This window comes from Sapajus apella, unplaced genomic scaffold (assembly GCF_009761245.1).
Source record: "Sapajus apella isolate SASKATOON/1434 unplaced genomic scaffold, GSC_monkey_1.0 scaffold41, whole genome shotgun sequence".
Classification (NCBI taxonomy): Eukaryota; Metazoa; Chordata; class Mammalia; order Primates; family Cebidae; genus Sapajus; species Sapajus apella.
In genome coordinates, this window is record NW_022436981.1 from 17,755,346 (window position 1) to 17,768,814 (window position 13,469).

The following is a 13,469-nucleotide window of genomic DNA, read 5'->3' on the forward strand; positions in this document are numbered from 1 at the left end:
ACCCTCAGGCCACTTGAGAATTTGAGAGGTTTTAGAACTTGATGAGCATAGCTGACTGGATACTTCATGTCAGCACTGCTTGTGGTAATTACAGGATCTATGGATCACAAGGCTAATAACTTGCATCACAAGTTCTACAAGAAAATTGGCTAACTCAAATTTGGCTCTGTTAATCATTTGCTGAGTTTATATCTTGTCCCACCAAATGTATTTTTTGAAATGTCATTACAGGAAAAAGTTTCACCACTCCAATTATCTGTGTTTAACAACTTTTGGAGTAAGAGTTGCTGATTAAATATGTGCTTTTAAACTACACGATTATATATGTTGGCCAAGCTTTTTATATTAACCCTACGCATGAAGTATCACCAATATTTTCTCCCAGTGTGAAACTGGTATTTGTCAAAAGCTGTTTGCCATATAAAAGTTTTAAATTGTTATATATAATGAAATCTGTCCTTTTTGACTTGAGTTCCCCAGCCTGCTTAGCTTTGCCCCTATCACCCCACGATTTTTTTAAAGCTTTTTATATTTTCTTAGAATTTAAGATTTTAAAGTCTTTAGTTTTTAAAATCATTTATTTGTGAAGGGACAGATTTCTCAAATGTGCTAGTTTTCCTTGATTTAAATGGATTCAAATGTTTCCTACGTGAGCCATTTTCTTCAAACGAAGATGAATTGTTTTTGTTCCTTTGAAAGTCTGGCCCAGGATTTTTGTTTGTTTTTGTTTTTGAAAGTTCTTACTTCACTTACAGAGTTTATATGAAAGTTGAATAACTATGCAACCAGGGTCTCTAAGTAGAAGTTCTTACAAATCCTAAGATGCTGCAGCGTACTGAGAGAGGACAAAATTTGACCCCTAAAGCCCTCTCCAATCTCACACTCAGTGAAAATAGCAAACAAAAGGCTTCAGTGGTAGTGGACAACTAAGTTCTTCAAAAGCAGGTAAAGGTCCTGTTTACTCCTTCCCAAGAGCTGAGAAAGGGTTTTCAGATTATAAGTAACAGAGTTGCCCTTGTATGGCACAGAACTGGGATAAGATTTTACTTCTTAGGGGCTTAAATAATGAAGTCAGTGGAACAGGACTGAAAACGAACATAAAGAACAGCTTTAGCTTTGACGCAAAGAATTGCATCAGTGCTTGACAAAACCGAAGATTCTTAATGTTTAAAAACGCTTCCTTTAAGCACTTCCTAACCTTTCATTATCTGAGACAACATATCAAATGAGCAGCAGTACAAAGGATGCATGTGATTTCGAAATGCCACAATTGAGCCAACTGCAGTTGCACGCGTATGTAGCATGGAGGCGGGATCAAAAAAAAGAATATAGGGAGCATAGGGTTTCATCTGCATAAAAAGATACTCTCCCCATCTTCTATAGCATTAAGTTTTGCGAAGGTAAGTTTCTCCCCGCTTGAAAGCGCCCCCCAGGGACAAGAATTCATCCTGATCAAGCCTAAAGCCGTGGCAGGCAAGGTGTTGAGTCACCGGGTACAGCGGTCATGCGACATAAATATTATTTGATGACGAAGGTACTCCAGGCTCAGGTTCCAAGGTAAACCACTGGCAAAGATGACCGTGGTTAAGGCATTAGAAAGCAGGGTCGACACTGAGACGCACTTCCAGCCCTACAGGGACTGTATTTTACGATTGAGGCAAACTTCGAGTCTCCTCATGTGACATGCGTGTACTCCTGGATGGTTTTAATTAGGCGAAACGCGATTTGCAGCGTGATTCCCTCCAGTCGATAGAGCGGAATCTCTCTGGCTCCCACCCCTTCTTAACCTCAGGCTTCCTGCATCCCGGAGTCCCCCTGGCAGCCCCTTCCCTCCCCCGCCCAGGGATGCTCCGGCTCGGCGCTTAGCCATTCATCAACCGGTTCACACCGGTGGCGGCCGCCGCGGAGTGACGTCCGCGGGGGCGGGCCTCCGCCCCCGCCTGTAGGCGCCTGGCTCGCAGTTCCAGGCCGCGATTGGTGGCTGCAGGGTTGCACGTCGCGCTGGCTATAAAGGGGAGGGCTTGTGACGCAAGGGCGCCTCGGCGCGTGTATTGGCTCCTTCGGCTGCGGGCCGGCTAGGCTACGCGCTCTGCTCGGAGCCGCTCACTGCATGGTAGAGTCTCGTGCCCCCGCCGCCGCCTGCATCGCAGCCGCCGCCGCTCCGCCACGACCACCGCCGCCTCCTGCCCTGCAGCCGCCGCCACCGCCTGTGTCGCCGCCGCCTCGGGACCGGCTGTATGATTAGGCCACAATCTTCAATGAGTAAACATATTCCTGTGAGTAGCCGTCGCACCGCCGCCTCTAGGGCTAGGAATCCACGACCGGCCCCCCCATCCGGGCTGTCGCCTTTGTTCGGAGCCCGGCGACCGCTCCAGGTTGCCCCGGGTTGCGGTTCCGGTGGGTCCCGGTGGGAGCGGGCGGGTTACGGCCCTGTGGCCGACCGATTGTGGCCGCTGTGCGGAGGCGGACGTCTGCCCCTCAGGACTACTGCGTGGCCGTTGGCCGCCGGAGGCACCGGCTTTTCACTCCCTCACGAGCCCGGGGCAACGGGGGCGGCGCAGTCCGTCCTGTGCGGCGGCCCGGGGCAGTTTCGGCTTCCACAGCGGGCCCGGTGGGTGGCACAAAAGCCGCTTTGTGACCGCCGTATCCGCCCTTGGCCCTTTGGTCTGGCGCGCCCCGTCCGGGCATGGCAGGCTCCGCGGCGTCCCGGGGCCTCTTTGTTCGGCCGGAGGAGAGTGGCTGCACTGGGAGCGGGAGACGTGGCCCGGGGTGGGGCGAGGGTTGCGCGTGTCACTGCGGAGCCGGATACGGGGAGGGCGCGGCGGTGGCGGGTTCGCCTCCAGATCCGGGCGGGCGTGGGGTAGGCGGGACAGCCTGGCACTGGTGGTAACGATCTGGGCCCCGAGCTTCTTGGAGCTCCCGGGTGAGCGCGGAACGGCCGCTGAGTGCAGCCGCACTCCTGTGCTCGACGGCCGGGACCGAGCCACAGACAAAATGGCCTCGGCGCCCGCGCCTGACTGAAGGCGCGGCGCGAACCCGTGATTGCGGCGCGGAGAGGGGGCGCAGCGGGCGGGCTCCGGAGCACACTGCCGCGTGCACGGAACGGCGACCCTCGGGGGCATTCCACGAGCTGCACCGCTGCCCGGGCCAAAGAGGGGTTCTGCTCGGTGAGAACTCCGGCTCTCGGCCCCGCCCTCCTCCCAGGCCCCACCTGGTAATTCGAGCTGTTCCGGATTTCTCGCCCCACCTCGGGCTCGGGATAATGGGAACAAGTCGAGTCTTGTCCTTTCTCTGGGCCGGTTGTCGAGAAGTGGCCTAGGTCGTAGCGTCTAGGAAACTGCCAGGGCTACTGTTAGTTACACTGAAGCATAGGACTTCCCGTCCGGGCAGCAGCATACGTTTTCCCTGCCAATTTTGGAAGGGCCCTGTATGGCGCCTTTTAATCGAGGACTGTTTAAAACTGTTCCTGAACTCTAGTGTAATATGTTGTTGCCTCCTGTTGGGTTGTGGCAGCAGCAGCCAACCAGAGCCAGAATTCTGAGGGTTTTTTTTTTTAATCTTCTTTCCGCGGAATTATCCACCAGTCCACGAGTATTAAGTTGTTATTTACACTATGATTGGAACCGTTGACCTGCTAGACATCCAGATTCTGAGGCAGTGCTTCCTGTTTCTCAGTCAGATGAAAACTAGATCATTCCCAAGAGCGAGCAGCATTTTACACATGCTTTGTTAAGTGCCTTGCCTAAGACCTGAGGAGATGTGGAACAGACTGTCCAATGAATTATTTGACAAAGGACTTATACACGTTAGTTGGCTTGACGCTGCAGTTTAGTAGTGACTTAAGCTTCTGCATAGAAATTGCTCTTTCCTTCTCTCCCCCTTGTATATGGTTGTGATTATAATGCAACTGATATGTGGGAGGGGAAAAAAATCCCCATCATTGATAGTTTTTCCTGTGGGTAGGAGATTGGGAATGGAGGAGTGTCTTGGGCATAACAGAAAGCTATCTGTGGTCACCACTGCTTTATTTTAACAGGTGAGTCCCCCCAGCCACTGGGTGGCTCCACTAAGTAAAAATAACCTGTTCAGGAAAGGAATTAATATAGTGCTTTCTTTGCTTCCTGATGAAAGTGCTTAACTTATATGAAGGGATATGGCCAGACTAGGTTGTAGCCAACAGGAGTTTTAGCTATTAAATATGGAATTAATGGTGTGAAATACTGTCTCAAATCAGCTTTTAATTGAAAAAAGGTAGTGCCTGGAAATTAGAACACTGATGAGTCATTTAAAAAGCTTTTAAAGATCATTGTATGTCATTGGGTAAGTGTCAGAATACACTTTTTATTACTACTTTTTATACTACGGAGGTAGTATGTAGAATTTGGGGTGAAAGTATAATGAAAGATTACTACAATCTCTGTTCACCGTAACTGCGATGTCTTTAGTAATTTGGACACTAATTTTTTAAGCCAGCTGACCAACTAGGTGAAGTAACCCGTGAGGGCTAGTTTGAACAAACTTGTCACCTTCCTTATGGGACCTTTTGATAAATGACTGCTAATGCTAATTCCTGTGTTTTGCCAGAAAAGTAGACTGGGTTTTTGACGATGTTTTATGGAATCTCAGATCACCATAAGAATTATTTTTCAAAATTTGGCAAAGTTCTAGAAACTATAACTACCATGGGACTATTTAAAGGTATAAAATGAAAATGGGAGCAGATTGTTGGAATTTTAATTTTAAGCTTTCAAATGCTTAAATTTAAGCATGGAAACTAATGGAACGTTTTGTTAAAATATTTTGTTTGGTAATGAGAGTACACATGAAGTGCTTGAGGCAGTGGCTGAGACTTAGTGCTCTTGTAAACCTGTTATTAATACTTTCCTTAGTCCCCTCTTTACGCCCAAGTACACAGATACCTTATAAACTCTTTGAGAGAAGACTAATTATTAACATGTAGATATTTGAAAGTATCATTTAATGTTTGTTATTGGCATAAAAATGGTTTAGTTCTTAAGGGAGAGCTTAGAGAAAATATAAATACATATTTATTTATATTTATTGGTGGCAGTAGTTACCTTGCCTTTGAGACCCACCACTTCCACCTTTAACTTCCCTTTGTCCCCCCTTCTCTGAGTTGGATTTCAGTTTTGAGTTGTATATGTGAAATTTTCGTTTTAAAATATAAAAGAATATTATTAAAATTATGAACATTTTCTTTATAGTTATAAATGGGAGTTCATTCCTTTAAATTCATAAGCGTACATTCTTAAGATATTTCATATAACAAGTTGATTTTCAGACTCATTTTCCTCATCTTCAGTTAAATGGGAATGATAACAGATTGTTAAGGATAAAATGAGATTCTAAATATAGAAGCACTTAAATCAGTCTAAGAAAAGGATATAAAAGCAAAGAATTGAAAAGGAAATTGTTTCAGTTTATGAGTTAAGTGCATCATACAAGACTAATAACTTCAGAGTTATCTGTGAAGTTTGTATCAATGTGTATGTTATGTATGAATTTCACCAAAATGTAACAATGGTGGTTTTTTTTGTTTTGTTTTGTTTTGCTTTTTAAGAATCTTGGTAATAGATCATTGATGATTTAATCTGTATTCACCCCTTGAGTTTTGCGATTCAAGTAAAAGTTGATGAAGTGGCCCTGGCCCTGCTTTATTAAAAAGATAGTTGTGAACTTAAATAGTGTAAAGGCGTAATATATTTCTTTTGAATTGGAAAATAACTTCTCTCTTTTTTCCCCTCTTTTTCTTTTAAACAGCAATTCTGTGGTGTTCTTGGTCACACATTTATGGAGTTTCTGAAGGGCAGTGGAGATTACTGCCAGGCACAGCACGACCTCTATGCAGACAAGTGAACTATAGAGATTGATTGCTACTCCACCAAGAAGCCCCCATAAGAGTGGTTATCCTGGACACAGAAGTGTTTAATTGAAATCCACAGAACATTTTACAAGAGTTCTGACCTGAATGGGGTAAACCTCAGTGCACTTCTTTTCTGTTGCCTCAGTATTACTGGATTGAAGAATTGCTGCTTCTTGTTAGGAGGTTCATTTCATTTATCATTACTTAACAACTTCATACTCAAAGCACTGAGAATTTCAAGTGGAGTATATTGAAGTAGACTTCAGTTTCTTTGCATCATTTCCGTATTCAGTTTTTTAAATTATTTCATAACTCTATTGAGTGTTTTTTAACTAAGTTAACATGGCTCGAATGAACCGCCCAGCCCCCGTGGAAGTCACATACAAGAACATGAGATTTCTTATTACACACAATCCAACCAATGCGACCCTAAACAAATTTATAGAGGTAAGATTTGATACATTTTGATATCTTATGCTGATTGCAATATAATAGCTTATAGCTAACAAAGTAAATACTACTTTGGAAAGTATGAAATGGTGTAGCACCGATAGCATCTGTAGGTTATAGGTATATTTATACATTTTGAGAAGGGCATGTGCTTGAGTTAGTAGTTTGTGCCTCTGAACTATGTTGCTTAAATTTATAAGTGGACAGTAAAACAGTAGAGCTCTCACTTAGCTTGTAAGAAATTTACATGGGAAAGGCTGCCATTTATGGATTTTTTTAATATATCTGCTTGACCTAATGACAAATGCTATAAACCAAAGTTAGTTTTTCCTGGACCCCATTTGATGCTTAGAATCCAATTTTCAACTACTAATTCTGTTCCCTCCTAATGGTAGCTATGAAGCCAAAACTCCACCTACCTCTTTTTACTAGGAGAAAGGAACAGAATGCTGAATAATATATCCAGACGTGTACATGTTTTATTTTATAAATATCGACAGTTGTTAAGAAACGGCAAAAACAGCAAATAGGCCTCTTAGAACATAGGGGGGAATACTTTGCCAGGCTGGAATGCAGTGGCGTTAGCTCACTGCAGCCTCTGCCTCCTGGATTCAAGTGATTCTCCAGCCTCAGCCTCCGAAGTAGCTGGGACTACAGGCTTACCACTGTGTCTGGATAGTTTTTGTATTTTTAGTAGAGACAGGGTTTCACCATGCTGGCCAGGCTGGTCTCGAACTCCTGACGTCAAGTGATCTGCCAGCCTCAGCCTTATAAAGTGCTGAGATTAAAGACGTGAGCCACCCCACCGAGCCCAGGCTGGGAAATACTATAATGGTGCTTTTATTTTTGATCACCACATACAGTATATAAATGTCGGGAGAGTTATAATTAGTAACAATTAGTAATTTTAAAAAAGTAGTAATTAGCAATAATGCGTTTTGAAGCTTGTAGTTTTAAGTGATGTGTGGGCTTTTTTACTGTATTTTCAGGATTCTAGAATCTTTTTTATTAAAGTGACGGGGTTTCTCCATGTTGGTCAGGCTGGTCTCAAACCGCTGACCTCAGGTGATCTGACCGCCTCGTCCTCCAAAAGTGCTGGGATTACAGGCGTAAGCCACCTCGCCCAGCAGGATTCTAGAATCTTTGACTACACTTTTAAGGCATCATTTTATGTACTTCAAATGGGTAAAAGTTTAAGGAATGAGTATAATTGAGTCAGATCAGATTACTTGATTAGTTTATAAATGATTCCTTTAGTTATATTTACCTTTCTCTGAGTTGCTGCTAGCCCTTTTTGGTTAATGTTTCATCCCAGTCTGTCCGGTGTTGCCATGACTATAAAGAACTAGTATTGTCATTTAAAACAAAATTTGCTTCTCTGTTAAACATATCATTCTTTAAGTGATTTTCTGTTCAACACCATACTTAATAATCAGTGATGATCAGAACATGTTGTGTAACAGTGATGTGGTTATAAAGACTTCATTAAGATTTTTTTAAATGTATGTTTTATCCAGGAACTTAAGAAGTATGGAGTTACCACAATAGTAAGAGTATGTGAAGCAACTTATGACACTACTCTTGTGGAGAAAGAAGGTATCCGTGTTCTCGTAAGTATTTAACAGTTCCAATGTGTTTATGGTGCTGTGTTCCAAAAGTTTATTCAAATAGTAAATTCAAATATTTATGTCATAAATAGACTTCAAAAAGCTAAGTAAATTTTAATTATTATGCTGTATCTTAATTTTTAAATAAAGGTGAAAAGCTAAGCAAGGATTTGAAGTTATGAAACATTTTTGTTGAGCATTTAGTCACATTTGGTGGACAAAGGTTTAATAAGATGTGATTAAACATTAAAATGAGAATGCTTTTGAAAACATTTGGATGTCAGAATTTAGAATTACTGCTACAGTATTTATATTAATAATCTAAAATATTTACTCTTTTGACTTAGGATTGGCCTTTTGATGATGGGGCACCACCGTCCAACCAGATTGTTGATGACTGGTTAAGTCTTGTAAAAATCAAGTTTCGTGAAGAACCTGGTTGTTGTATTGCTGTTCATTGCGTTGCAGGCCTTGGGAGGTAAATGAATTTATCAGTTTGATTCTAGGTAAAAATGTGAGTTGATATAAAAAATACTGAAACTTGAAAAAATCTTCTTTTTTACTATTTAATTACTTGGAAGGGTGGTAGATAATGATACTTCTGGGTTGGGGAATGTTTGGAGATAAAAGTTTACCAGGATTTGGTTTTGAAAAACCTATTTATCAAAATTCTTACCTTACCAGAGCTCCAGTACTTGTTGCCCTAGCATTAATTGAAGGTGGAATGAAGTATGAAGATGCAGTACAATTCATAAGACAGTAAGTAATGGATTCTCTTTTCATTTGCACTCTTTGATTTCCTTATTGAATGTCAGTGAGTTTAAGTAATAGCCTAATAGTCCATCTAATCATTATGGTTATTTTTTGAGATAGGATTAAAACCAGGAAATCAAGATGTTACATTCTTGTTTGCATTTCATGCATATTACTAAGATTCTAATCCAGCAAGATTCTTTGAATTACTGTTTTGCTTTAAATACTTTATTGAATAAGTTGCTTATTAGTTTGCATTTTTATTGAGGTATAAGTAAGATACAATAAAATGCACAGGTCTCCAAAGGAGACCAGTTGATAATAGCAAAATGTTTACATGTATTAGATGGTTACATCTAATACAATGTATAGAATATTTTGAGTGCTCTAGAAAATGCCTTTGTGGCTTTTGTAGTCATCTTCCCTGCCACCAGAGGCAACTTCTGACTTCATCACTATAAATTAGCTTTGTCTTATCTTGGACTTAGGTATAAATGGATTTGTGGCTATTGTAACCAGCACTCAATATAGATTTGTGTGATTTTTCCATTTGCACTGATGTGCCTGTTCATATTTTTTCTGCATCAGGTAGCAGCCTAATTAATCAAAAGATAAGTTGCCACAAGAGAGGTGATAGTTGTCCATAGGCACTAAATATTACTGTAGGGGGCTTTTGTTGTAATTGTTTCAATTTTTTTTTCCTCCCAGAAAGCGGCGTGGAGCTTTTAACAGCAAGCAACTTTTGTATTTGGAGAAGTATCGTCCTAAAATGCGGCTGCGCTTCAAAGATTCCAATGGTCATAGAAACAACTGTTGCATTCAATAAAACTGGGGTGCCTAATGCTATTGAAAGTAGAATCTGAGATACGACCTAATTTGTTATACATATTAGCCAACATATTGGCTTAGTAAGTCTGATGAAGCTTCCACAGGAGTATTGAAAGGCATTTTTACGAGGCCACAAGCTAGACAGATTTGGCAACCTCTGTGTTTGGGTTACAGTCAACCTATTTGGACACTTGGCAAAAGATTCTTGTTGTCAGCATATAAAATGTGTCTGTCATTCGTACCAATTGACCATTCCCAAAATCATGTAGTATTGAGTTATGACTTGTTTCAATCTATTCCCATGCCAGAATCTTATCAATACATATGTAGGAAGATTTAGGTGCCAAAATACCCAGCACAATACTTATATATTTTTAGTACCATACAGAACTAAATCCCAGGAACTATGAACACTCTAGACCTTATGTGGTTTATTCCTGCAATCATTTCAGACATTGAAAGTAGGGCCTACATGATTATTTGCCTGCTCGCTTTATGTTTACATCTCCCACATTCATACATCAGGTTTGCTTAACCATTGAATTTTTTTTAACCAAGTCTTAAAATGATTATTTAATGTGTTTCTATAAATCTCACTTTCTGTTGTTATTAAAAAAAAACCTCCATTTTGAAAATCTACATTGTACAGAAGCACATGTCTTTAATGTCTTCAGACAAAAAAAGCCTTACAGTTAATTTAATGTTTGCACTCTGAGGTGCAACTTAACAGGGAGGGCCTGAGAAAGAATGGGAGGGGTCTGTTAATTATTTTTAGCAAAATGTTGCCTTTGTCTTGTGCAGAACATGTAGAATATGCTCTTTAATTTAGTAAAATATTTTTTTAAAAGGTAGAGATGCTTTGTTATTGTAATCATAAACTTCCTGAAATTCTTGTAATTTTTTTTCCATACTTATCAGAAGTTGTTTACCAACTTATTTTTGTTCGAAAGTGTGATTCTTTTTTTTTCCTTCCGAGCCTCTCTTGCAAAAAAAGAAGTGGGTTTCTGCTAATGAATTGAGCAGACATCTAATATTTTATATGCCTTTGAGCTCTGTAACTTAATATTTGGATACTTGATAATTTGTTTTATTATGTAATTGATAAAATGGTGATGTGTATTAATGTTAGTTCAACCATGTATTTATACTGTCTGGGGATGTGTGGTTATAGTTCTGTGGGAGAAATAATTTGTCAGTGTTCACCAGCTTGTAAAAACTTAGTGCGAGAGCTTAAACATCTAAATAAATAATGAAATGCATTTATCATCATTGAGATTGTTTTGCTTAAAATTAACTTGTTTTGTAGAAAACAAAATGAATTGCACTTCACTTAATGCCATTTGATGTATAGTGTGTCCTCATCTTTTTACAAATGAAGGATTATAAATGAAGTCAGCATTTTAGTAAGGTTTTAGACAAAATTTGTTAGGGTCATTCATAAAAACGGTTTAATACTAAAAGCACTTTCCATTACATTTTAAAGGTCTAGATAATTTTGAACCAGTTTATCGTGTACTGAGGAGAAATCGTGTATAGTAGAGGACAGCCTAGATTTCTAAAGCTCAGTTCCACTAATTAATGGTTTTGTGCAACTTCTGAGCCTCAGTTTTCTCCTTTGCAAATTATTACATAACTTTATCGATTTTGAAATTAGTTTAAACATTAGTATTTGACACATTGAAGGCTTAATGTTGTTTCCTTTAATGATCTAAAATAACTCCTTTGATAGCTCATGTTAATCTAAAAGTGGTAGATGTCTTTGATTTTTTTTCAATAGCAGTTACAAATGTAAAGGATTCAAAGTTCAAGTAAAAAGTGGCACTCCACCTTGTGTTTCTAATGCCATCTCTTCATAACATTTAAATGCCTGATATATTCTATTCCTGAAATTTAGAGAGGGCAAAGGGAAGAACAGGGGCCTCTGGAGGCCCATGGTTATTTAAATCTTGGATTATTTGTGATAATAATCACAAATTTTTGGCTATTGGGTTAACCCGAGCTGTTTTTTTTTTTTTAAGGAAATAAGCCTAGTCTTGATGAGAACCAATTACTAAATGTTAAACTATTACCACACAGCCCATAAAACAGCATTTGTGTTTATTGAGAGAGAGGATGTAACATGATTAATGAAAAATACCTTTTGAGTTTGAAAAGATTAATTTGCAGTGTTGGATTGTATATATGGTGCTAAAAATAAATTTACTTTATAAACCTTACCTGTACAATATACAATGTGATGAAATTTGCTTTTTATCCAAATATTTTGTATCTTGTAAATATGGCTAATTATAGGAATGCCTATAATATATCTTAGATTCCTTATATCTAATAAGAATTCAGAGTTATGAGTTGAAGTCTTGAATGCAAGAAATTATCTGATGGTGTCTAAAATTTGGTTGGTTGGGTTTGGATACCCTTAATGGGATGATGTAAATAGATACTAGTTGCCTAGGCTTGTCTATAGAAACCATAATGTTGCTGATGTAAGTAATGCAGTTACTGAATCATAAGAAAATTCCGTCTCTTTTCAGTTGAAGGAAAACTCTAGAAATAGGTGCAGTTGGTCATTCTGCAGTGCACTGCAACCATTGTTTCCCCTAGTGCCCTCCTAGGGCATTGCTGTCCTATTCCCATGCCTTAACACAGCTCCATACCTAGAAGCAGCCAGCCCAGGCATGCAGTCACATTTAATCACATCCCCCTTCTGGAGTGCTTCAAAATGATGTGGTCCCTCAACTTGGCTAAAGAATCTCAGTCTCTAGAAATCTATTTTTTAAATGTTATCGTCATCTGGTCAATATTTACTGTTTGCTGGGCATTTAAAAGTATGGCAAAGAACATGAAAGATGGTGTCACCAGATTTTGGTCACCAATGAGTACCCCACCCCTTGCCATGATTAAGAGAGGATGTTTTCTGTTAGAGTTTCAGGAAATATGAATACTTCAAAGGGAAGTGGAAGTATAAATGAATGATGTTTTTCTTTTACATGTAAACAATGAAGTTATTTCAAAGTAACTTTGAAACAAAATACATGAAGTAGTGTCTGCCTTACATGTTTATATTCTACATTCTTGCTCCTTAAATTAATATGTTTGTGTGTATATATGTGCCTCACACCTGAATTGAAAATTAAAGACTGGTTTAAAAGTGACATTTAATGTTTCTCCATTACATTTGGGGTAACCAGCCTAAGTGGCTGGAAGGAAAGCAGGGGAAAATTTATATTTGCCTTCAATGAATTAAACCAGTTATATATGTTAAGGTATGAATGAAAGGATTGATGGTGATTTTATAATTATGTATATTGCCGGAGAAGCCTGTGAATGTACTTTCTGCAAAGTAACAAATTGATAGCTGCCATTTATTACTGATTTTATTGTCAGGTAACTTTTATAATTTGATTCCCTTCCAACATCTTGTCCCAATTTTATAGTAAGGGGTTTGAGCCTCCAGATAGGAGACTAGCTAATAAGTGGTAGAAGTCAGAGATTCAAACCTGTGTTTGAGCCTATCCACTACACCGCACAGTTATGTAAATAAATATACAGGACTTTGACATAACTAATTAAAGCTACTCTGAGTTTTGAACTCTTGCTTGTTGAAATCCTCATTTTCCTTGTGAAGACTGTATTATAAATTTCTTTATGAAAATTATTTATAATTTCCTTCATTTAAATTGAGCCCTTTTTCTACCTTTGCAGAAAAACCTTTATTTGAAGTAAATCAGAATAGGCTAAATTACGCTGCAGGAACAAACAACCCTGAAGTCTCAGTAACTAAGACAGTTTAAGAATTATTTCTTAAAATTTATGTCCATCATAAGGGCCCAGGCTAATGGAGCATCTACTCTTTGGAACAGTGCTAGCTGTGACAGAAGGCAAAAAGAGATTTAGTGTCTCACTTGGTGATTAAATGCTTGGCTAAGAAATGATACATGTCACTTGTA

At 39.5% G+C, this 13,469-nt stretch overlaps 1 protein-coding gene across 1 annotated transcript; it reads left to right on the forward strand.

Moving 5' to 3' along the window:
* Positions 1 to 739: 739 nt before the first annotated feature.
* Positions 740 to 12,676, forward strand: PTP4A1 (protein tyrosine phosphatase 4A1). Its single transcript, XM_032299784.1, has 6 exons — positions 740 to 2,276; positions 5,782 to 6,331; positions 7,852 to 7,944; positions 8,289 to 8,419; positions 8,626 to 8,700; positions 9,403 to 12,676. The coding sequence occupies exons 2-6, from the start codon at positions 6,227 to 6,229 to the stop codon at positions 9,518 to 9,520; spliced, it is 522 nt and encodes a 173-aa protein (XP_032155675.1). The 5' UTR covers positions 740 to 2,276; positions 5,782 to 6,226; the 3' UTR covers positions 9,521 to 12,676.
* Positions 12,677 to 13,469: the final 793 nt, after the last annotated feature.

What these genes read in the sequence shown, in the direction of transcription:
- PTP4A1 (XM_032299784.1), top strand. Translation starts at nt 6,227, where the DNA reads ATGGCTCGAATGAACCGCCCAGCCCCCGTGGAAGTCACATACAAGAAC. An exon ending in CCCTAAACAAATTTATAGAG is followed by an intron (nt 6,332 to 7,851) that starts GTAAGATTTGAT and finishes TGTTTTATCCAG; the next exon opens with GAACTTAAGAAGTATGGAGT. An exon ending in GCAGTACAATTCATAAGACA is followed by an intron (nt 8,701 to 9,402) that starts GTAAGTAATGGA and finishes TTTTCCTCCCAG; the next exon opens with AAAGCGGCGTGGAGCTTTTA.